Source organism: Siniperca chuatsi, linkage group LG13 (assembly GCF_020085105.1).
Source record: "Siniperca chuatsi isolate FFG_IHB_CAS linkage group LG13, ASM2008510v1, whole genome shotgun sequence".
Lineage (NCBI taxonomy): Eukaryota > Metazoa > Chordata > Actinopteri > Centrarchiformes > Sinipercidae > Siniperca > Siniperca chuatsi.
This window is the reverse complement of record NC_058054.1, coordinates 21,255,815-21,280,067: the sequence shown is the minus strand read 5'-3', so window position 1 is coordinate 21,280,067 and position 24,253 is coordinate 21,255,815. Positions and strand designations below refer to the sequence as shown.

At 40.1% G+C, this 24,253-nt stretch overlaps 3 protein-coding genes across 12 annotated transcripts in view; 1 reads left to right on the top strand and 2 right to left on the bottom strand.

Annotated features, from left to right (window-relative positions):
* Window positions 1–182: 182 nt before the first annotated feature.
* Window positions 183–9,480, bottom strand: si:ch211-188c16.1 (uncharacterized protein LOC562677 homolog). Of its 10 annotated transcripts, none has more exons than XM_044220911.1 (19): window positions 9,267–9,479; window positions 7,137–8,079; window positions 6,828–7,019; window positions 6,086–6,605; window positions 5,867–5,982; window positions 5,758–5,783; window positions 5,577–5,617; window positions 5,416–5,466; window positions 5,116–5,248; window positions 4,615–4,774; window positions 4,199–4,322; window positions 4,032–4,063; window positions 3,569–3,632; window positions 3,338–3,372; window positions 3,008–3,071; window positions 1,336–1,452; window positions 1,149–1,162; window positions 850–883; window positions 183–689 (listed from the first exon to the last, which is right to left on the bottom strand). In XM_044220911.1, exons 1-19 carry the CDS (start codon window positions 9,273–9,275, stop codon window positions 620–622), a joined length of 2,745 nt encoding a protein of 914 aa, XP_044076846.1. In that variant the 5' UTR covers window positions 9,276–9,479; the 3' UTR covers window positions 183–619. The 10 variants fall into 10 exon arrangements, with proteins under 10 accessions (XP_044076846.1, XP_044076847.1, XP_044076845.1 ...); XM_044220912.1 differs by having other exon boundaries at window positions 3,338–3,375; window positions 5,879–5,982; XM_044220910.1 differs by having other exon boundaries at window positions 3,338–3,375; window positions 9,267–9,478.
* Window positions 9,481–9,815: 335 nt separating this feature from the next.
* Window positions 9,816–15,774, top strand: c8a (complement component 8, alpha polypeptide). The gene is made up of 11 exons (XM_044220909.1): window positions 9,816–10,026; window positions 10,167–10,275; window positions 10,814–10,961; window positions 11,102–11,249; window positions 11,624–11,813; window positions 11,906–12,088; window positions 12,594–12,834; window positions 12,938–13,069; window positions 13,282–13,439; window positions 13,642–13,867; window positions 15,435–15,774. The coding sequence occupies exons 1-11, from the start codon at window positions 9,917–9,919 to the stop codon at window positions 15,584–15,586; spliced, it is 1,797 nt and encodes a 598-aa protein (XP_044076844.1). The 5' UTR covers window positions 9,816–9,916; the 3' UTR covers window positions 15,587–15,774.
* A 200-nt stretch (window positions 15,775–15,974) lies between these two features.
* The window catches only part of LOC122886710 (complement component C8 beta chain-like), a 53,053-nt gene continuing 44,774 nt past the window's right edge, over window positions 15,975–24,253 (bottom strand). The window contains exons 15-26 of the mRNA XM_044219237.1: window positions 22,276–22,366; window positions 21,895–22,042; window positions 19,476–19,623; window positions 19,012–19,153; window positions 18,750–18,882; window positions 18,347–18,544; window positions 17,911–18,151; window positions 17,549–17,677; window positions 17,293–17,456; window positions 16,640–16,793; window positions 16,405–16,476; window positions 15,975–16,279 (exon numbers count right to left, since the gene is read on the bottom strand). Coding sequence (XP_044075172.1) covers window positions 16,128–16,279; window positions 16,405–16,476; window positions 16,640–16,793; window positions 17,293–17,456; window positions 17,549–17,677; window positions 17,911–18,151; window positions 18,347–18,544; window positions 18,750–18,882; window positions 19,012–19,153; window positions 19,476–19,623; window positions 21,895–22,042; window positions 22,276–22,366 — 1,772 coding nt within the window. The 3' untranslated portion in view covers window positions 15,975–16,127. The remainder of the gene's footprint in view (window positions 16,280–16,404; window positions 16,477–16,639; window positions 16,794–17,292; window positions 17,457–17,548; window positions 17,678–17,910; window positions 18,152–18,346; window positions 18,545–18,749; window positions 18,883–19,011; window positions 19,154–19,475; window positions 19,624–21,894; window positions 22,043–22,275; window positions 22,367–24,253) is intronic.

Below are 24,253 nucleotides of genomic sequence, written 5' to 3'. Positions count from 1 at the left end.
GAGTTAAGTGCTGATGAACGGATAAGAGAGGGATTGTATCACTACATATCAGTTAGGAGTGTATTACTGTATGTTACGTAGAACTGCAGGCGCTACACTGTATACATTATGACTGTTTCAGCAGTCTGTTTCCATCAGGGAGAATGCAAACAATGTCATAACAATGTAATCAAAAGCATAAATCAATGACAAATATTTATTAGATGTAACAGAAACAAATCAAAATAATCCAAATGCAAAGAACATATTTAAACAAACCCTTAAATGTAAGCTACTACAAGTGAACGGTTGGCAACATTATGTCATTGTCATTCATTTTGAATAAAGTGCAATGATTAAATTTGTGCTCCATTAACAGTAACATCAGAGAAACGAAAAAAAGGGTAGAACAAAATGTGAAAATGCACCAGTATGCACAACTAACTAAACAAAAAGGTGAAATCAGAATTATAGTACAGTCATTACAGCAGCTCTATTCATGATGGTTTCTTTTCTCCACTGTAAAGATCAAAAAACATTTTCAAATACATGGCAAACTGGTCTCCATGGCAGATGAACGGTGAACTGTACAAGTTTCGGTTTTTCATGCTGATGTTCTCTGTTTTACTCGATGTGGTAATCAGAAGGCGTCAGCATATAGTGGCGGGGGAGGAAGGAGTTCCAGCTCCGTGAAGTCAACCTCCTGTTCACTGTGATACAAAACACAACAGGACATCAGAGTTCATGAGGAGAATGCCAAGGAGCCGTCTGTAAGTACTGTCTGTGCTTCTTTGGCAAAAATCTATGAGTACTCGGATCAGACAGAGCCAAGCTTCACTTGCTGATTAGAAGGAAACCATCAACACTTACGGATATGGAGGCTCCTCAACAGCACACAAGAAGTCTGGATAAAGACAAGCAGATACAAACGTCCCATTAACTTTGTCTCTGCAATCTGTCCTGCACCATGTCTCGAGGTTACAGGAATCAGATAAATGTACCCCACAAGTTATTTTCCATTACAGGCAAGACGCCAGTCAGTGTTGAGACTACAGCATCCTTAAAGAGATTTGTAAGTGCCCTCCTCTTAGTTTCACCATTATCAGTGAGAGTGACATAAGTGGTGACACCAGTGGAGTCATGGAAAAAATTAAACTGTGGAAACTTACTTGGTGGCTGAGCACTTTGCATAGGATAGAATGGATGAAATGAAAAACAAAAATATATATAAGGTTTTAATTTGAGAAAACATTTTTTATATTATTAACAGGGTCGTTGATGACATATTTTGAATATGACATCAATGGACTTAAAACGAAAGCAGTGGTTGAGGTAATGGCTAAGAGAGTACTGTACTTTGTAGGCGTTGCTCCTCCACTACCAGGGATGTCACCAAATTCATCTTTGCTGTGTTGAAAGAAGATGGCTAGTTTCTGCAGGGCCTCATGTCTGGTCCTAAAGGTTGAAGACAAACTGTTGACTTGTTTTACTACTATAAATATTACTTTTCATACTCGTCAATGGCCTACAGGGGGCGAGGAGCACCTATACAATATATTATAATCCAATCCAGGAACCCTGAAACAAATATTACCTTTATTAAACTTATGACCTGTTTGTGTTGTGCTGATACCCTCCATATATTCCAACAGGAACAACACAAATAGAATCCAAAATGTCAAGACTCAGTCTGAAAGAATAAAAACATTTTTCATACCAGTTTTAAAACTGAAAACAAACGAGAGAGATTGACAAGGATGCTGTCGCTGTGTCCCGTCTGCCAGAACTTTAAGAAGAACAAATTAACAGGACGCTGAGTTACAGTGGGTATGCTCGTCTGCTCAACATGCAATGGAGTGATGATGCACAAAACCAAATGTCATTTTAGTTCATTACAAGCAGGCTGTAAGTTTTTCTTATTATATTCAGTGCCAAAGTCATAGCTTTGTGATAAAAGCCTTATTAAAGCGTTGATCTGACTTTTTCAGTTAGATGTAATGTTATCCAAGAGAAATGGTGGAGATCTTTTTTTTTTTTTTTTTAATAAATATAGTAACCTGTTGCTTTGGGTTTGCCTAAACTTAAAGCCTACTATTAAAAACAGACAACCTGAGGTGCATTTTCTGAACGCTTTATTGAATGGTACTACTTACAGAACATATTTTGGAGGCTTTGAGGGGCCAAATTCCTTCCAGGCATCACAGGACAAAAGTAAAAATGAAATGGCAATACTACTACTAATACTACTTTTGGGCTGCTTTTATGACAATTGGGCGGGTTCTGGGCTCTGATTAGACTTGGAAGCATCTGATTTCCAGCTTGAAACAAACCTTTTGGCTGTTTAGTGTAGAGCTGAAACAATTAATCAACTTGATGATCGACAGAAAGTTAAATGGCAACTATTTTGCTAATCAATTTTTCAAGCAAAAATGCCACCTAATTGCAGCTTCTCAAATATGCTCATTTGATTATGCTGATGTGATAGTAAACTGAATATCTTTGGGATTCAGACTGCTGGTTGGACAAAAAAAGCTATTTGAATACCTCACGTTAGGCTCTGAGAAAATAAAACAATGGGTGTTTTTACACTTTTTTAATGACATTTTATAGAAGAAATGATTAATAGACTGATTGAGAAAATAATTTGTAGATTTTTTGAAAATGAAAACAATCGTTAGTAGCAGCCCTAGTTTGGTGTGTCCCCTACGTTTGTGTCATCCAATGCATAAATGTCTTTGCTCTCTAGTATAATCATATAGTATAGGACTCCAGAAACATGTTACGGCCAAACCAAATAGCTTTACTTCCTTCCAGGACCAATATACGTTTTGCTCTCCACACTATTTTTCTTCTTTCCAATGTTTAATATTTAGCTAATCAAAGAAATATAAAGGCATGCACATATATCATATGTACGCGCTGACCGTCTTAAGAAGAGGTGGATGTAGAAAGCCTTATGTACATATGGGTAAGCAAGAGAAACGTGCCAGGGTATATGCTTTGACACCTGTGTGTGTTTGAGACTTACTGTGTGTGTAAGTCCTCCAGGTTGGCATCGCTCAGAGTGTGCTGGGCGCTGACATGGCCACATGCTGTCAAAGCGAACACATGAAGGACAGAGATGGGTGGGTAGGTGAGGGAGGGATGGGGGTGAGTTATGTAAGGACCGTTAGACAGAGGAGGGAGGGAGTAAGGAAATGGCATGGTAAAAGTGCACATCAAAGGCATGTCTGCCATATATCAGGGCATAACAAAACAACCACAGGCAGAGCTTGCATTTCCCTTTAAACCACAAGGCTGAGAGGCTTTGTTCTCATGTTTTCACTCTAAAAAAGGACTGGATATACAATGTACTCACACATCTCGGACATTGAGGCAGTCTGCAGGGCAAAGCTACTATACAGAATGAAGAGAAAGAAAATAATTACATATACTATGTGTGCCACATAAATTCAATCATATCTTTCAGAGGGAATGACTTAAATGTACTCTGATGTGGCCAATGGTTTCTGGCATTCTTCTTAGAAATAACACTGATTTGAAAGCAACTTTAAGCCACAGTCAAGGACAGTAAACTAGTCAGTCTTACTGGCTTTCATTGGAGGGTGAGAGGGTCTCATCTTCATATGCCCACTCCTCACTGTCATCTGTGACTGTGGAAAAACAAATTAGTTTGATGAAGCACAGCGTGCATGCTGATGATAGATGTTTGGCAGGGTAGAAACCAAAACCCTCATCTTACATGGAATTCCCACACATCATAAAATAACACATGGCTGTCAAGCAGATGACAACTAGTTAAGTTATTCAGGCCAGCCATTGCGTTGTGTGACTCTTTGGGTTGGTTGCCAACCTCTGTGCGACTGTTCTGTCAACAAGTCCATACATTGTATCAGCCAGTTAACTTTGTATGTTCTGTCTTTATTAGGCTGCAGTGTCTTTCGAGATGATGAAGTAGCTAAAGCAAAGTTAGGGTTAGAGGTGACAATACAACCAGTCTAACAATAGTAAGTTAACCTTAATGTCCTTGTCCAGAGGCTAGTGACACTTACAACTGCTTGATAGTACAGGGTGGCTAGAGGATCTGTAAAACAAAAGAAAAGAGTTATGAATCATTGAACATGACACACACTGCTGGACTGGCAAGTAAGGAGTTGGTTTCAAATTTTTTGTTTTTAATTGAGAAACCAAAGAATTTTATCAGTGAGCTACCCAGTACCTGCTCCCAATGCTGATGGTATCTCCCTCCAGGTTGCCTCCTCGTCCAGCTGCTTGGGCCTTCTTGCCAAGTTCCAGCATCTCCTTGATATTTAGTTCCACATTCATTACTGAAATATAACCGTCTGCAATACCCAGGATAGAACAGTTACTGAAAACAGTGAGAAACTAATGACACTGTGGTGAAAAAGGCAAAACTCCTGTTAAGAAATCCCATTACTTCTATGTGATCTGATGTTATTCTAAGCCTGCTTGTAGTCCAAAATTCAGGTGAAGTTAACACATGCTTAGGTTGTTAGGTTAAATCTTGTGACACAACAACAAACAATGTATTCTGTTATCTAACATCCTGAAAACATAAACTCCTCTTGGTGCTCATAATCACATGAAAACAAAACAATATATGTCTTAACTCACACTTGTGGTTGGCGTCTCTAGCCAACCATTTGCCTTTGGGGCAGTTGGTGGTGCGAATGATGCTGACTGTGTCCCCGCTCTTCACAGGGAGGTCATTCTTGCGAACCTTGCTAGCCACCATCACCTTGGCGTGGTACATGGGCTCCTCTTCGCCCGTCACCTAGACAGTCATATCTCAGCAATGAGAGTGCTGTCATGCATGATGCCAAGCTGAGAAATTTCTGTGAATTACAGCCTTGAACAACTTTGAACCGCTTCCATTAACAGTCATTGTGATACCAAAATATATATTGAAATGTTGGATGTAATAGTTTGTTGAAAAAGACTGTTTAAAGATGACAAGATCAAAGCAATTTTTCAAACAAGTCAACACGTTGATGAATGGCTAAATAAAATGAAATAAAAACTAACCATTACAGGCCTTTCAAAAGCAGACAAAAAACAGCTCTGCTAGAGTAAAGAAAATGATCAACCTCTAAGTAATTTGATTGCCTAACTTACTTTGAACTTCTTTTTCATTTCGTTTTCCTTCTTCTCCCTTTCTTTTTGCTCCTTTTTCTCCTTCTCCAGTCGATGCTTCTCCCTCTTCTTCTGTTCTTTATGATCTGCAGTGTTGGGGCTTTGGCGTTCTTTACTGAAAACAAATCAGGCTTTTCAGTGGCAAGAAATAGCTGACTGATAACCAAAAGACTAAATAACAAAAAGAAATGTCAATGTGAAAACAAAGGGAAAATGGATACGACCTGCTGTACAACCTCATATTTTTAACTAAAACACCAGTGAGAGAGGTGTGTAACATACCTGTGGACATGACTATGGGCCAAATGAGCATGTTCTCCTGATATGCTGCCCCTGCAGTTTGATTACCGCAGTAAAGAGAAAAATCAATGCCTTCCATCTGGCAAAGAACAATGTCAATGACAAAACACAGGACTTGTATGTTCAAAACAAAAATGACATACCAGGGATTCCGTGGCCATATGTTGAGACACGCCTCTTCTTTCTTGAAATAAACATTTATTTTTAGTTTACCACAGATGATTGTTAAACAGAGTGAAGCACATTATTTCATGTTATTGTCCACAAACTGTTCTCTTGTCACTAAGATGATTATAGACTCAATGTGATTAAAACATTTGTTACCATAGGGTGGTTGTCAGCATATGGATCTGTAAAAATGATTAACAAGGATGTTAAACAGGGAAAATGAATGTCTGCAAAAAGAAACACTGTATTAAGTAAACATTCTTACTCTTCAGACCACCTTTTCGTTTACGTGAGTTCTGGCCCAAGATTAATTTGTTGGTGTTCTCGACATCCTCATACACATTATTGCACGCTTCATTGTAGCCGCCCTGTTGATATACACTGGAGGGGAGCAAAACAATCAAATCGTCCAACAGGAAATGTCATAACATACTGAAATGTGAAAAAAATGATCAAAGTGTGATTGCAGGTACTACAAAGTCACCTCGTATGTGGTTGAATCCCATCATTCAATGCTGCGTGGTTACCACTGTCTGCTTCCTCTGCAGCAGAGTGGGACTCTGCAGTTTCCAGATCAGTCTCATCAGCTTGAGAGTTAGAAAGCGGATCTAAGATCTGAGACCACTGCTCTGCTACAGCAGGCTCTGAGAACTCTGAAAGGTTTTTTGGTTCAGGGAAGCTGGCTGGATCGAGGTGTATTATGTTTGGACTGCCAAGGTTTAGATCTTGGACGCCGGTGCTCATAAGGGGCTCTACAGGATCACACACTGACAAGTCAGGTTGTGTATCCTCAAAATCAGTGACCCCGCAGTTATCTGGTACAGGAAGGTGAGTGCTGACTAAGTCTAAGGCCTCCAGTTCAAGTGCACCAATGTCAACAGCTTCACCTGCTATTTCCATCTCGGAATTCTCAAAGTCTGGAAACTCCGGAGCGTCTAGTACAGATGATGGCTGCTCAGACTCTGGCTCTTCACTTGGTGCTTGGCTAAGACTTGGTGACACCTCTATAATAAGAAACCAAAATCAGCACTTGAACAGATGTTCAACCTTACCACAAATAAGTATAATGTAAACTGCAGTACGGATAATACACAGTCACCGATGTCCAAGTAAAATACAACTTTTATTTTTCAGTTTGTAGCCACAAAAGGGGGGAAACAAAAGTCAAATAAAGCGTGGTCACGAAAAAAGGAAAACAAAAAGAAGCAAGAAGCAAGTTAACATACCGTTAACTGTGGGTAGATGGTAACAGCTGAGATCTACTAGTGGAGGTCTGAGGGGCTTTGGTGGCAATGGCCCCAATGACCTCAGATCAGGTAGAGGCTTCTTTGGAGGAGTAGAGGGTGAATGAGGTTCACCAGTCCTGACAGAGGGAAGTTCAGCTTTATCCCTGCCAAGCTGCTTATTTAATGCAGACTCTAGCCATTGGGAAATACAATATTGCAAATGCGTTAGAAATCTTATCTGAATAAACGGTATAAGAAGAGAAGGGTGTCTGATGTGGACAAAAACAGTTTAGCACCGAATATACTCACTGTGTGCAGAGTTGTTGGCTTTGAAGAAAGGCCGAGCCGAAATACAAGCCAGGTGCGGAAGAAACACTGGTGGGGGTATGGGTAGCTCAGGCTTGACACTTTCGATGTTCTTTGGCGGCGAAGGGAACACCTTGTCTCTTGAGACGTAGTCAGGGGAACGCAAGCTCTTAGGTTTGGCAGATATCAACATCTGCCTGCGTGAAAACTTCTTCTTGGCCTTCTCCAAGGTGCTAATGATTTTGTTGTCGGAGTCAACACTTGTCTCTGCAGAAGGAGGGGTGATTGGGATATCTGGGCTGGAGGGGGGGAACTCAGCAGTTGATTGGTCACTTTGGAGCAAAACCCCATCTTCTGTGGTTTGTTTTTCCACAGAGGGCAACTCGCCAGGAGCACTGGAAGGTCTGGTGGTCAAATCAGAATACGAAGGCTCCTCTCCGTTTTCTGCACAGACTTTTGATACTTTGGCTGACTTGAAAGGTAGCAGCAAACCTTTCTTCTTGATTTTAGTTTGTGGCGGGACTTCTTTCACTGGCTCTGGTTCCAGTTTGTGCTCCTTTTTGGCTGGCAGCTCTGTCTTCTGCTCTTTTACAGGCAGGACAGGAAGCACCAGAGGCATGTGTCGGTCTTTGAGGGACTGCCTTGTTGTGCCGTCTCCATTAGCGAGCTGGGATGAGGGGAAGGTATGCTGAGGTAGTGGTGGAAAGGAAATTGGTCGCTTGCCTCCAGATGTCCGCAGCCCATCTCTGAAGATAACCCGGGGAACCACTGGGGTCTTGTTTTCTACAGCAATATTAATACTGCTAACCATGGAGGTGCAGTGACCTCCAGGTGGAGGAAGGTGTTTGGGTTTCTCTGAAACAGCTGGTCGAATGGCTTTGGATTGAACCAGGAGGGCCTCTTCCTGAAACTTGGCCCTCAGAGCTTTGAAGTTGATCAGTCCCTCCTGAGAAAAAAGAAATTCACAAATCACATCATTAATCATTAGATTAATAGAAATGTTTATTACTTTCACAGACAATTTACTTAAAATGGTTAATTTAGGGAGCCAAAACCCAATGCTGACAACATAATTCAAAGGGCCAGCTCACCCCAAAATCAAAAATACATAGTTTCCTCTTACCTGTAGTGCTATTTATCCGTCTAGATTTATTTGGTGTGAGTTGCCGAGTTCTGGAGATATCAGCAGCAGAGATGTCTGCATTTTTTGAATATAATGGGACTATATGGCACTCGGCTTCCAAGTGCCAAAAAAAAAAACATTTGAAAAACTCAACAGCAATGTCTCTTTCCAGAAATCATGACTTAACTCAAGATAACCCACAGATTTGTTGTGAGCAGTTTTGTGTAGGAAGTATTGTCTTTCTTCCTACATGAAACTGCTCACAACAAGGCCATCTAGAATCTAGATGGATAATTAGCACTACAGGTAAAATGAAAAATATGTACTTTTGATTTTGGGGTGAACTGTCCATTTAAGGGCTGGTTTACCAAAATTACAAAGAACATTTTCTCACTCAATCCTCTGGTTCCTTCTACTGAAATGTGAATATTTGCTGGTTTCAGTCTTCTATGATTGTAAACTGAATATGTTTGGGGTTTGGAAAGTCGGGTGGACAAAACAAGACATTTGAAGGTGTCAACTTTGTGGGCTTTTGGGAATTGTGATGGGCATTTTTCACAGTTTTCTGACATTTTATAAACCAAACAATTAACTGATTAATCAAGAATATATTTGACAGATTAATCAATAATGAAAAGAATTGTTTATCCACAGAACAGACAGTGAATTGTTGACATTGAGGTCTATGTTATGCATGATAACAGGTATACTGTTTTTAAGAAAAGATGATGCTGCTGAATTTTTTTTAAATGTAATTTATCAATGCTGTGAAAATGTTTTGCAATTTGGGTGAACCAACCCTTTAACATACTAATATTTAGGATTGTGATAATCTAGCAAAGCCGTAAACGCTTATGGTATAAACTAGTGAAACAAATTGTATTACAAACACAGTGTATTAAACATGGGGCAACAGCTAGCACAGGGCATTGTAGGAAGGCTACCAAAATTAAGCTATCCTCTAACGGTCCTCAAGCTAAAGTTACTCAGAAACAAACTTTAAAAGTTACCTCTTCCATTGTAGCTCGTTTTGTACATCACTGTTCAGGTTTGTACATTTGGAAAGCGGTCTGAACTAAAATGACGCGGACGCTGTCGGCTACGTTGATAAATTTAGCGAGATGAATCCAACAGACTGTTTATGCTAAAACAAACAATTTGAAAGCACCGCCGGGAGACGCACCTGCGTGCTGCGCGTGACCTGATAACGTGCACGTTCATGCTGTGTGATTGACCAACCAGAAGCATCTGAAGCCACTATGCTTTGTATGTGGATAGCATAGACTAATATTAATAATAACAATAATGATTATGATACTAATAATAATAATGGATCATCTCACTGCAGATATTGTAAGAAGGAAAACGTTTGTGTTTCAGTTTGAGGTGTTTGAAATACTTTTGTTACAGTGAAAGTGTTTGTGTATATTGGGACAACATGTTCTGGCTGGATTGGAGTGTTTGCAGGGGTGAAAATGAGAATGGGGGTTATAGATCATTAAAAAAAAAAAAAACTTTCCCAACTGTTGTAAGAGCATGTGTTTACTCTTGATCAATCATTCACTGTGGTTGGTCAAGACTGCAGTGGTAGAAGTCACAACACAAAAGCTGTTTTGTGATGTGGCTTTTTCATCTTAAGGACTAGCTACTCATTTTCAGTATGGGAATATTTATTAATCTACTCCTGGCTTCATGCACGCTGCATCTGTTTTTCAGTTTTAGCCCAATTGTGAATGCATCCAGGAGGCCATGGACAACTGCTGATAGCAGGTGCAGTATTCCTTGCTTCACTACCTCTTACATTCACTTGATAACATCTTGATCGCTGGATTTAATATATCCTGTGCACCATGGGTATTAGAAGAAGAACTGAAATGATAATGGGTGTTTTTTGGGGGGGTGGGGGGGGGTGGGGCTGAGATAAGGAGGACCAGAGCTGTAAACAGACCGATTCCCATTAACTGTAAGCTCGGGGGGTGGTCATCTTGGACTCCTTGTAACTCCTGCACAGACAAAAAGGTAATGGTGTTTTTCTCAATAAACTGCATACATCAGTAATTTAAAGATGTTGAATGAAAATTATGATTACAACTTTTACTGTGGGTGACTTGTGCAATACCTGGCAATAGTAAAACTAGAACTCTCTCCAAAAACACTGGGGTTGAAACTGGACGGTTTTTTGTCAGGTAGCTCAGATCAATACATTAGTGATGAGATGATCAATAGGTCCAAAGGGAACAAAAATCGGCACTCCGGCTCCAATAAAGTCAATTAAAGTGGGCCTGACATTTCAGGCTATGTCCAAAATACAAAACTCGTTTATGATCTTTGGAACCACTTGTAGACACTACATATCAAATATTACATAGCTGCTTACATGAAATGTAGAAATGAACATTTACATGATTTTAACTGCACCACTATGAACATAACGCAGTGCAATATATGTGGCCTACTTCTAGAGCGTTTCTGTATGAATCTATATCTCAGCAATGGTATAAGGGAATTGACATACTGAGTGATTTTAAGTGCTAACTCATTTTTAACTCTGCCTTAGTTCCGTTTCCGATACATGGAGAAGCCCTCACAGTTTGGTGGCACAGAGTGCACTGACACACTGTGGGAGAGGCTGGTATGTCCAACAGCAACCACACAGTGTCTGGTGCCAGATTACTGTGGAGAGAGCTTCACATGCAAAGAAACTGGCAAGTCCCTTTAACGACCACTCAGACAACGCATTCTCTTTAAGCTGAAGGTGTTTTATCTGTTGGTGTGTGCACACACGCATGTACAGTACATACATCTGTAAATCTGTGTGACCGAGACTGTCTCTCTGTCTATCCAGGGCGCTGCATCAGCCAGTCCCTTCGCTGTAATGGAGAGTCAGACTGTGAGGATTTTTCTGATGAAGAGGGCTGTGACAGCTTCAACCAGAGAGACGACAAGTGTTCCACCCTAATGCTGATCCCTGGTGCTGAACGTGGCACTCAAGGGTAAATGCTTCATAGCTAATAATGGTGTTATTGCTATTATTCACTTCACTTTTTTTATATCACATTGTCACATGACAGATGCAAATGCAAAAGCATGAATTACCAGTTGTAGAAAATAACTTCAATAAGCACGTACATCATCAACACATCATATATATATATATATATATATATATATATATATATATATATATATATATATATATATATATATATATCTTTTGCCTAGCAAATTGCTTTAAAACATAGGAGATATATACACATAATTTCACTAGTCAGCAAATCACACCATTATTTCTTTTGCTTGACATATGTCTAATTTAATCTTCATACCTTTACTTAATGAATCATTTCAATTATTCTACTTTGCCTAGCTTCAACGTCTTGACTGGAGACTTTGTGGATCATGTAATTGACCCAAAGTACTTTGGAGGAAAGTGTGAATATGTCTATAATGGCGAATGGAGGAAATTCGTCTATGACTCATTCTGTGAGAACCTGCACTACAATGAAGACGAGAAGAACTACAGGAAACCTTACAACTACCATACCTACCGTTTTGTGGTATTGTAATGTTGTGATTAATTTTTTTGTGTAGCTTAATAAATGGGCTGTTTGGGCTAAGACATTCTGACATAAGGTTTAACCTGTTACAGGCTCAAGCTACGTCAGAGGGCTCTCAGGAATACTATGAAGACATGACGAGCATGCTGGAAGCAAGGAAAAGTATGAGTTCTTCCAATGCCGGCTTCACAGTTGGGATCTATTATGTGGAAGCGGGACTGAGTGCAAGTCGGGAATCTGAATTTCTCCGGAACATAACGCAGTATAAAAGCCAGGTATGATCTATTGACCCACAGGTCAACATATTTTAAATGATACCAAGGGCAATTAGTTTTGTTTAATGTTTTAAAAACATTAAAAACATTATTAATTGTTTGAGGTCAGGGTTTGGTAAAGCAATAGTTTTTCACTTAGTCACTTTGGGAAATATGCTTGTTTGTTTTCTTGCCAAGAGTTAGATGAGAAGATTGATACCACTCTTACGTCTGTCCGTTAATTATCCATTTCTTGCTGTTTCCCCTGTTTTCAGTCTTTATGCTAAGGTAAGCAAACAGTCTCCTAGCTGTAGCTTAATACTTAACGGTTAAATGTGAGAGCGGTATTGATCTTCTCATCTAACTCTTGGCAAGAAAGAAAATACGTATTACCCAAAATTTTGAACTCCTTTAAAAAGTGTTGAGTGCTTGTGCTCTAAAGGACATTATTTGGGGTATAAAGAAGTTACAATTTTATAAAACTTTTTTCATCATTATTACTTTTTCTACTTCTCTTTGTCTTCAGGACCTAGGGTTCGTTAGGCTTTGGTCCAAAGTACAAACAGCCCACTTCAAAATGAGAAGCAATAAGTTGATGCTTCATGAAGATTTCTACGTTTCACTCATGGAGCTCCCCGAGCAGTATGACTTTGGGATGTACTCCCGCTTCTTCAACACATTTGGCACCCACTATGTCACAGAGGGAGTTATGGGTGGAACCCTTGAATATGTTGTGGTTGTCAACAAAACATCTATGGCAGAATCAAGTACTGTGGGCTTTCCAGTTTGTTAATCAATCAATATCATCTAATAGGAAATGGAATGTAAAGTAACCTTTAATCATTTAATTCTCCTCCGTAACCCTCACAGAAATTGAGGGTGAACAAGCAGGTCGCTGCATTGGTGTCTCTCTTGGTATAAGCATTCCCCTCGGCAGCTATGCAACAGCAGACCTCAAAGTGGGTGTGAATCCGTGCAGTAAAGAGGGAACATTTCAACAAGGTGAGACATTAAAATTAAATCGGTAGCTAACCCTACTTGAGGTCCTCTTAATACCTAAAACCTAGTTTGAATTTGAGTTTATTTGCTTTATTTGTAAATATGTCTAATTTCCATACAACTGTTAAATGATATGAAGGCTTGTTGTACTAATGTGTTATCAGAGCTTGCATTACAAATGTGATTTTTTTTTTAAATGTTCTTTTGAAATGTAGTCAAGGACTCTAGTTCAGCTGTGATTGAAGACATTGTTACTCTAGTGAAGGGGGGAATCCCACACAGCAGCAGTGGCCTGTTGGCTATAAGGAACCCTGACACCTACAGGAACTGGGGAGCGACTCTCAAATACAACCCAACACTCATTGAATATGAGGTAACTTGCTGGAAGAAACATTTTCAATGATTTGACATAACATGCTCTTAAGAGAGAAGAAAAACAAAACATGAGCTATAGTCAAATTCTCAATGTATGACCTCACACTACTTTTGTGCCTTTGCTGGTGTAGTCATCTGCTTTTTATTAAGTTTCCACCTTCTCCTCTTCTTGTCTCTGTCCTTCCTCCCCTATGACCCAGACCATGCCAATTTATGAGCTAGTGCGCCTCAGCACAGCCGCTGACCATGTAGGTGCGAGACTGGCCAACTTGCAGAGGGGCTGGGATGAGTATCTGCAGCAGTTCGACTCCTGTCGCTGCGCCCCCTGCAGGCACAACGGGATCCCTGTCCTCACGGGTACCTCCTGTAACTGCATCTGTAAGTCAGGTTACCAGGGACAGGCCTGTGAAGAGACTCTCAGAAGAGGTGAGACTTTTGTCAGAAGTAAAAACAGATATGCAAATCATTTGCTTAAACAAAGGAATAGTTTGACATTTTTGGATATATATATATATACGCTTTTTTGCTTTCTTGCCGAGAGTTAGATGAGAAGATACCACTTTCGTACCTGTCCGTTAAATATGAAGCTGGAGACAGGAGACGGTTAGCTTAGCTTAGCTTAGCTTAGCTTAGCGTAAAGACTCAAAGAAGAAGGAAAGAGCTAGCCTGGCCCTGTCCAAAAGTAAAAAATCTGCCTACCAGCTCCTCTAAAGCTCACTAATTAACATTTTTGTTTGTTTAATCCACACAAAAACTGTGTGTAAAAAGTGTAAAAATGACAAGCTTCTTCGCTGGGTGCAGTGAGCGTGATGGTTGCCAGGCAACCAGCAGAGACGCCAGGAAGTCACTATGCCCGCTCAAGAAATAGATCAGCACATAAAAAAACACAGCTTGTTGTTTTTACACTGCAGTTTTTGTATGGATTAAACAAACAAAAGCCAGGCTAGCTGTTCCCCCCTCCTTCCAGTCTTTGTGCTACGCTAAGCTAACTGGCTGCTGGCTGTAGCTTCATTTAAAGTATAGATATGAGAGTGGTATCAAACTTCTCATCTAAATCTGTCAAACTAGTCCTTTAAATAAAAGCAGCAATTCCATACAGGATAAATATTCCATTCAAAATCCTTGCATTCAAAATTTTACATAGCCGTTAAAGGTCCAGTGTGTCGGATTTAGTGGCATCTAGTGGTGAAATTACAGTTTTCAACCATTTGAATACTGCTCGCCTCACCCTCCCCTTCCAAGCATGTAGGAGAAACTACGGTGGCCGCAAAACTTGCGAAAACCACAAACAGCCCTATCTAGACTGGGCTTCTGTAAAAACATGGCAGCCTCCGTGGAAGGGGACCTGCTCCCCATGTAGATAAAAACAGCTTATTCTAAGGTAATGAAAACACAACGATTCTTATTTTCATTTGATTATACACTAATTAAAACATACTAATAAATATTATATTCCATTTCTGCCAAATGCTCCTCCTAAATTGTACACACTGGACCTTTAAATGCATTAATATCAAAAGCTAACATACTCATTATCAGGAATGTTTCCTTTCAGTGTAATAATTCATAATGTTGCGGGCGGTGTAATGCATCCAGACCTTGTTTTGTGAACAGGTAATTACAGCTGTCAGCTGTAAAATATTTCCTTCTAAAATGCCATGGAGTAAAACTACAGTCTCACAAAACATATAAGGTCAAGTAAAGTGCTAGTACCTCAAACTACTTTGTTACTTCTAACTGACAGGAAGTTGTTTATTTGGTAATACCCTTAACTTGGATCTGTTCTTTCCCCATTTGACTGCCTGACAACAAGTGCAAGTGTAGAGATTGATAGGGACTATTCTCCATTTGCTGAGTGATCAGCATCAGCATCCTGTTGCACTTGCTCCTCGGGTCAGAGGATGTGATGGAGTAGTGTGCAGACATATCCTGTTTCCAAATCTATATCCTTCTGTTAAAATCAGCTTAAAACCCCCTTAATTTTACGTGGCAGATACCAGGACAGATGGGTCGTGGTCGTGCTGGGGGGCCTGGTCATCCTGTGCATCAGGGAGGAAGACTCGGACAAGAACCTGTGATAATCCTGCACCTGACGGGGGCGGAGCAACCTGCCTGGGCTCCTCCTCTCAGACTCAACGCTGTTAAAGTGTTTCCCTCAGACTCAGATGCTCTTAAGTATTAATTCATAAGAGGAGAGTTTTTTCAATCAATAAAAACTGCTCTTTCACAATCTTTTTAATGTCGGAGCTCTCAAAAATAAAATTAAATCTATGTCCCTTATCAGGACACACTACCTTGAAATAGGTAGGAATAAATGTGTTGTGCAGACTTAACTACGTGTATGTTAATGTTTTCCTGTCTGAACTTTTTTGAAGCACAGTGAAACTGTCAATTTTAGATGCTTTCTTAAATTGCCTCCAATGTGAAGGTTAAATTTGGGTAACAGAAGCTGAATCCAGGTCAGTGCCTAAGGCAGATATCTAGAAATGACACACATGGTTTAACATTCTTCATAAAATATTCATTGAAGATATCCCATTTCCAAGTCTGTTTTTATTCAAATATGATTCATTATGTCACACCAGGCAGTCAAAAGACACACACACCGCAGACTAAACTTCTATTTTCAAGGAAGTTTATATAAATCTTTATGTCAGGGTTGACAATCAGGGCTGTTGAGCAGATTTCAGCATTCCGTAGACTCTTGCTGCAGTCCTCTGCATGCCAGGCCTCCATCACTGGGCGCTGGGTTGTTACACTGTCGACTCCTCGTCATCGTTCTTCCACTGCAGGGTGACCACGCACCCCAACAGCTCCAGCTGCCGTCAATGGCTATATCTGTCAGAAGGAGCCATATCATATCTCATATCATTGTGTCAATAGCTCAGTAGGTTTAGAGCAAAGAAAGAAAAATAATATTGTGTTGTATGCAGTGTTTTGTATTTTGGATCTTGAGTGCTAACCTTTCTGCCTTTGAGTGATCTCACAGCCCCGTCCAGTGTAGCCAACAGGACACACACAGTCACACCTGGTGCCTGTTGAGGGAGATATTTCTTTCACCATCTTAATTGTCACCAACACCATTATCATCATTGTCATCATCATCAAAGTCACTTTCTGTACTATTATTTTGTTTGGGAACAAAAACTGGTCATCTGTAGAATCATGAACACCAAACAATAATATCCTCTGAGGTACCTCTCAAAACGGCCACTCCGTTGTTGCGGCAGGGAGCACATCGACATGGACTAGCCTCTGCCAGGTACTCTGACAGAGCTCTCTTCAGGTTTCTTTTCAGTGTGGCATCATGGGAGAAGTCTCTGGAGGTCACCAGCTCATACAGCGGCCGTGTCTAATGAGACATGAATGTCATTATTAAACCATTATTTACTGTTTAAATTCAGTTCTTGTGGATTTAGTTTTTTGTACAGAGCCAACTGAAAAGCCCCACAAATGCTGTGGCATGTTGTAGCAAGGCAGCCAATTTGTATTTGGCACAGTTGCTATTTGGCATCTTTTGCTGTTTGTTCTCCAACTTGCAATTGACCAGCCTAGCTGTTCCTCGTACCACCACTGACCAACTCTTTTGTAAATGTTTCTGCATAAATTAGTCACAAATTCCTTATAGATAGTTTCATTATAGCTGCAAATTGAGATGGTGAAATATAAAGGACGAACAGAAAGCGGTGTTAATTGTGTTAATGTCAGAAATGATTGTGGGAGTAAAGAAATACGTAGATGAGAGAGCATTATGAATGGGACTATAGCATGTAGTATGAACAAAAACAGAAATACACAAGGTAAGTGAGAAAAAAGGAAGCAAAACACGAGATTTAGTGAAAGAAACTCACTGTTGTGCGAATGAAGTCAGGGTTAGCACGCACGCCGTCACCCCATAGCCCCATCAGCTGCGGGGTGGGAAGCTTTTTAGACACCAAAGCAGTGATGGATTCACTACTCCCACCCCTCACAACAGCAACAAAGTCCTCCACCATGCTGCCATGCACTGTGTCCTCTGCAGAGAGACACAATGACTTCAGAGTTTTAGCGTCAGTTCATGTGTCTGATGTCAAACAGAACATATTCTGCAAAAAGATGGAACCTCACCTCCCATCTCATTCAGCAGGCCATTACAGGATCCACCCTGAATCCCCGCCGACACATAAACACCATAGATGTTGGCCCCAACCTTAAGGCCTGACTGCGTACAGCGCTTGTAGTCTTCCAAAGAGTAATCTAGAACAACAAAACTCTGTCAGGTGGTGGTTACTGCCTTTCAAAATTAGATTATTGTTCTCAAAATTGGGCCATGAGGATGAACATTGCAGCGAAATTGTTTATCAGTTTACCTACCTATACATAATTAATTATCTTATGATTTCTTGCAACGTGTAGCAAATAAAGAAATGAAGCCAAACTTAAGGATCCCCCATGACTCCAGTTTGGGAGCCACTGATATTACCTATTACCTGACTTCTCGAGCTTCTCCTTGTTCAGGATGATAGTGTGCTCATAGTCTCCTCCGAGCGCAGCCTCTGTGATGTAATGGGTGCCGTAGTCTCTGAAGATCTGTCTGTATTCCCCATAAACATAAGACTGCGGCAGGGAGCGCAGGCGCTGCAGGAACTCAGGGTGAAGCATCAAATCGTCTGACTTCAACATGTACTGGGCCAGCTCCAGCTCTGCTTTTGCCCTCACAAAGCTGTTAGTCTGAGGGGAGAATCAGCGGGAGGCAGGTGATGGATACTTCACTGCTTTCAGGTTAAGACTGAAGTGGGAGGTTTTAGACATTTTAAATGACTTGTGCGTTTGTATAAATCGTAAGTCTGGAAAGTTTAGTTCGGTTTGTTGTGTTTTTCAGAAATCAGTAGGAGAAAAGTGTCAGGAAAGACAACGATATCTCACCTTGCCAGAAGCACGGCGGATCTTCTGAACTGACTTGGTGTATTTGGCATCATTGAAGTTGTAGCCAAATTCAGCTATGCCTGGAATGGCAAAGCCAAAGGAAACAGTGGTTTTGGTCATGCGTTCCTTCACGGTGTGGTCCATGTAGTCAGAGTATGACTCAAAAGACTGCAGGGTGAAATCATACGAGCCTTTTGTCTGTAGATACATTGGAAGCAAAATGTCCTGTAAGCTATGTTTAGAACACGGAATAACAGATAAAATAATGAGATGGAAATTGCAGAAAAAATAAGATAATAAAGGGTGCTGCATTAGAAAGTTGTACAGAAAAAAACTATAATCTCGTATATCAACTGCAACTCAGTACTCTTTATACAAAAGTGTGATTGCCAGCCGGTTCCACCTGTAGAGTGTACTGTTGCAAGTTGTAAGGCTTCCTGAATCTGACATCCTGGATGTATTGTGGTAAGCAGCTGCCAGCGTAATATCTGTTATCAAGCACCACTCCCTCCAGGTTACTGTTCAAGATGTTGATTCTGAAAGGTGAGTAACAGCAGCGGCATTAACGGTGAGCAGATTGATTTGAGAAGAGCAACATGTTTACGTATCTAAATCCTCCAAACTATCTGGGACTCACATTGCAGACTAATGGGAATGTGACTCACCCTTTGGCAAGGTTTTCGATTCCCCAATACTCTTCAACCTCCCCCCTGCATGGCTTGGAAACCTTCTTACAGCCGACTTCATCTGACATGTCCCCACAGTCATCCTCCCCGCTACACTGCAGAGTTCTGGGAATACAGCGACCTGAAGGAGAGGAGAGACGTGGATGGCATTTATTAGTGATTCATTTCCAAAACAAGATAAAAAAAATTATTAGTTTGACATTTTGGAAATATGCTTATTTGCTTTCTTGCTGAATGTTAGATGAGAAGATCAATACCACGTCTGCATGCTAAATATGACGCTACAGTTAACAGCCGATTAGCTTAGCTTAGCATAAAAACTGAAGGCAGTGGGAAACAGCTAGCCGGGCTCTGTCGAAGAGTTAAGACTCCAGGAAGTCACTGCACTTGGCCAAGAAATAGTCCAGCTCAAACCCCTGTATGGGAATGAGTGTAGGAGATACCTGTTTGGGTGCAGAAGAATCCCTCACACAAAGGAACATTGTCACAGGTATAGCGGGGTGGAACATCACAGGCCTCTTCCTCCCTGCCATGAGAATTGCATGGTTGCCCTCCAAACTGAGACGGCTGGTCCAGTTTAGCATAGCGAAACTGGAGGGTTAAGGGAGACAAACGCATAAATGGTCAGAGAAACACAGAGGAAGGCTCGCCACTACCCAATAAAGGTGGTGGAAGAGCTCTGAAACTGCCCCGGGGAACTATAACAGCCGTAATCCCATTAGAGGGCTGTTTTCACTTTGTCATGTCAAGGTTATTAATCCCCCTCCTTGTAAAGTGAATGAGATAGAGCACTGAAGTACATCAGCTGAGACGCTTGCCAGCAGTGGAATACTACCTCACAGAAAAATAGCCAGCAGAAATATTGAATGCCTCAGAATACAGAATTTGAATTATCTCTCAATCCTAGCACTATAAGAATGATTTATTTATCCAAATCTAATCTCAATTTGTCCAGCCAGTAGCTTAGTGGGATATTGGCTATATGCAGTCCATGAAGTGTTTAAAAAAAAAATTGTTATTGATTTGCTTGATTGTTAAGTTAGGGTTAACAGTGTTAGTTAAAGGAAAAGTTGGGAAATATATTTATTTATTTATTGCTGAGAGTTAGATGAGAAGATTGATAACACTCTCAAAAATGAGAGAGGTACCAATCTTCTCATAACTCTCAGCAAGACAGCCTATTTTCCAAAATGTTTCCTAAAACTTTTCCTTTAAGGTTAGAAGGTTTTTGTAAAAGAAACTCTTCACTTAAATGCCTATAATGTATTTGTAATGTCCTGCCACTGAATGGAGGAAGTTGGTTGAGGAGCACAAGAAGCTGCTGATCAAATGATATCATTGTGTTCATTGTGGAATTTTGGTGTCACATGATGGTGGCTGATTCAGAGGCTTTTCCACATTATGGGGGAAACAATGAAAACTTAAAATCTTTTGTAACAATGAATCATGGCGTTAGTTCAGGCAGATCACTAAAGTTGCGCTTGCCTTAGCTGTTTGGCAAAAACTCCTGCTTCACAATCACTGGCTCATTCAGCTGACTAGATACATACAATCATATTCATGCAGGCGTACAGCGCGACTATTATAATCCGATACTCAGCTGATACACTCATGCTAACCCAGTTTTCTGCCACAGCTCCCTCCATCACTCAAACCTCCTCTTTATGTGATTTTCTTTATGCCTCCGCGTTGGAAATGGCCGTGGCCGGAGGCATTATGTTTTTGGGTTGTCTGTCCGTCCCATTCTTGAACGCAATATCTCAGGAACGCCTGGAGGGATGTTTAATGGGATACAACGTTGAAGTGACAGCATTTTCTACCCAAAAGGTCAAAGGTCAACTTCACTGTGACATCATAATGTCCTGGAAAAACACTTTTTTGTCATTATTCAACACCATAAGTCAGGAATAGAAGGGGAGATTGTGACCATATTTCAGAGTTGGTCAGACACTGAATAGGTGACACTTTTGACTCAAAGGTCAAAGGTCATTGTGACCTCAAATAGGTTTTTAGCCATGATTTAAGAATGAATTGGGCGATTCCAGATTTCAAACACATGTTGACTGGGACGACGCAATGAGTGAACAATAACTAGCGCAGTACGGGCTTTCCTCCATCTCTTCCACTCTGCCTTTCACTTGGATTCTGAATTTCGAGCGTCATCGGAATCACGTGACTGCAAACAACGTATTGGAGCGCGCCCAGCTAATCGTGATCCTGTGAGTGAGTGAGTTTCACCTACAGCTCACAGAGAGGCTTTGCATCTAAAAATGCCACACCACATTTTGTACATTAGCTATGTTCATATCAAGTACATGTGTACCTGTTTAGCCAATACATCTATGATAATCCTTTATTAATCAGTTCAACAATGTATATTCACTGGAATCACACATATGTATCATCAGTATAGTGATAACTTCCATTTAGCCAAAAAGTACACTTTATACCTTTTATTCAATTCCTTATCCACTACATACTGTATATTATATGAGTCTGGACAGACATCGATGTAAACTGCAGCTTGACTGGTTGGCGGAGGCATACAACCGTAATTGTAGTTAGATTTAATGTTCATGTATGTGTTAAGGGCGGAGCTAAACCTTTTCTGCCATATTTAACTGTAGACTATAACAATTTGCTATAAATGGCCATTCCTTGTCGTGTCTCTGACTGCACTTTTAATTTAAACATGTTAAACACCAGCACAAAATATCAGCTATGGGTGATTTTATTCCGTTTTAATAACAGATTATCAGGCAAACATTGTGGTGTCCTGATGGGCCAACAAACGCATGCCGCGTATTGTAGCTGTGATGTCTCCCAGGCCCACTATCACCTGTCTGGTATCATCATACTTACTCTTTTTTTCTGACAGGTGTCACAGCGTGACCATGCGCTCCACTCTGATAAAACACAGTCCACTGGATGAACTACCACCTGACCGCTGACTGACCGAGCTTCACGAACACTAGGCTCTTCATTGTTCGCTGTTGTGACGGCAACTTTGCTGTGACATGTAGATGAAAAATCAAATCAAAACAAATGGACATTAACAGGCATTTTTACCTCTTTGGAAGCAAAGTAGTACTGACAGAACTAACAGTGGAAACATTTTGAGCATTATTAGGAATCAGTCTTGACAGCGGTTATATTAGTTAACCTCAATGAAAATTTTACTTAACCAGAAAATGAAAAAAACTAAAGGCAATCTATTACTAAACAGACAAATAAAATACCTACCTTAGCAGCACCAAGCTCAAAGTAAGATGCAGTAGACAGCGCTGAAAACTGAGTGCACTCGTCCATATCACCACAGAAAGCATGGTTGTGTGTTATGAGTGACTGTGAACGAGTAGAGGACACTGCTCAGCTCTCTATGTAAACACACACTGATCAATAATGGCCTGGATATGAACTCACTGCTGCCATTAGGCTCAGAGGTGGAGCTGAATACAAAATACTGCAGGCCTGACAGCCACAAAACTAGGTGTTGTGGTGTTAGGTTTTGTGTCAGTGTGTATTTCACAAAGGTTGACACAGACCTCAGGTTTATAATGAAGCTGTTTAGAATCTGCAGGCAAGTTTAATAGGCAACCAGGAGGTCTGCATGTCTTTTCAGTTATCATAAACTTTATTGTGTATAATCTGTAGTAATAGGATGAATCTGTAATGGCTAGAAAACATACTTTAGATAACATATGACAGTGACGGAAAATTAAGGCTTTGTAATAAATTCCAGTCAAAGACTTCTGTGGTCAAACCATGTGAGTCATGTTTGTGTACTTGTGACCTTTAAACTTTGTTTACCTTCACTCATTTTGGAGTTTACAGAATGACACAATCCCATGACCCAGCTGTAATTTACTTACTCAGTGAAAGGCGAGACACACTAATACTAACTAATATCTAATAAGTTGTACTAATACTGCTACCAATAATGTAACTATAACAAACACTATATTAAGATATGTCCTTGCAGGATGTGCAGTGGGAAGCGATTGGTAGATCAATGTTTGTAAGGACAGCAGTGGTGGAAAGTAACAATTTAATAACAAAAGTACTGTATTTAAGTACAATTTTGAGGTACTTGTACTCTACAGGAATGTTTTTGTTTTATGCTACATTATACATGTACTTTAAAAGAATACATTGTACTTTTTACTCCACTACCTTTATTTGGCAGCTGGAATTACCTTTCAGATTAAGATTTTATATAAACATACTGTAAACATATGCTAAGCTTATAAAATACAAAGTGTTGCAAAATAATAAACCAGTGGTTCTCAACCTTTTTAGCTTGTGACCCTTTACAAAAACCAGATGTTTATGAGTTCTTTGCAGTTCCACAAAAAGTGATTTCCCCTCTAAACGTCACAGATTGTTTCATCAAAATAACTGTTCGAGGCTAAAAGAAGTCACATTTTCCAGTGTTTCACAACAAAAGCAAAGACTGCAGAAAAGTAAAAAAAAAAAAAAGAATACAAATACATGTAGCAGAACTTTTTTCCTTCTTTTTTTCTACCCTGTTAAAAATCGCACGACCCCCAAGATTTATCTTGTGACCCTTTGTAGGGGGTCCAACCCTTAGGTTGGGAACCACTAAAATAAACTTCCTATGTGTATCAAAAGTAGTTCAATCTTGCTCCACTTTGACCAGCTAAATGTTGCTTATACACTGACGCATCAGTATTAAAAATCTAATAATGTCATATATAGTTATATATTGGTAACAGGGGCATTTTCTGTATAATGAGTACTTTGACTTTTGATACTTCAAGTGCATTTTGGCTTGAATACTTCTGCACAAAAAGGAACAAGTGAGGATGATACTAATATTTCACATACATAGTCACATGACACTGATTGACTGCATAGAGGAGAAGTATTTGTGTGAGGAGAGCAACCTCTGTTGGCTGCTTTAGTGGTCTTTACAGTAGATTATTAGAAAGACGGAATCAGGTTAAAGAAAGAAAAGAAAACCGAGCTGAAAAGTGGGAATCACATGATATTTTATTTGTGACTGAACAGTGGCATGGGTACAGTGTATGGGGAAGTCATAGACGTACAAAAGTCCTTTTTTCCTCTTTTTCATGACAATTCTTAATTTCATAAATAAAATTTACAAAATATTTTGGACTATTTCTCATTTTTCTTACACGAGCAGGGGTACAGTTACTGTTTGTTATTGTAAGTATAGCAGTTAATAGTGATATCTCTA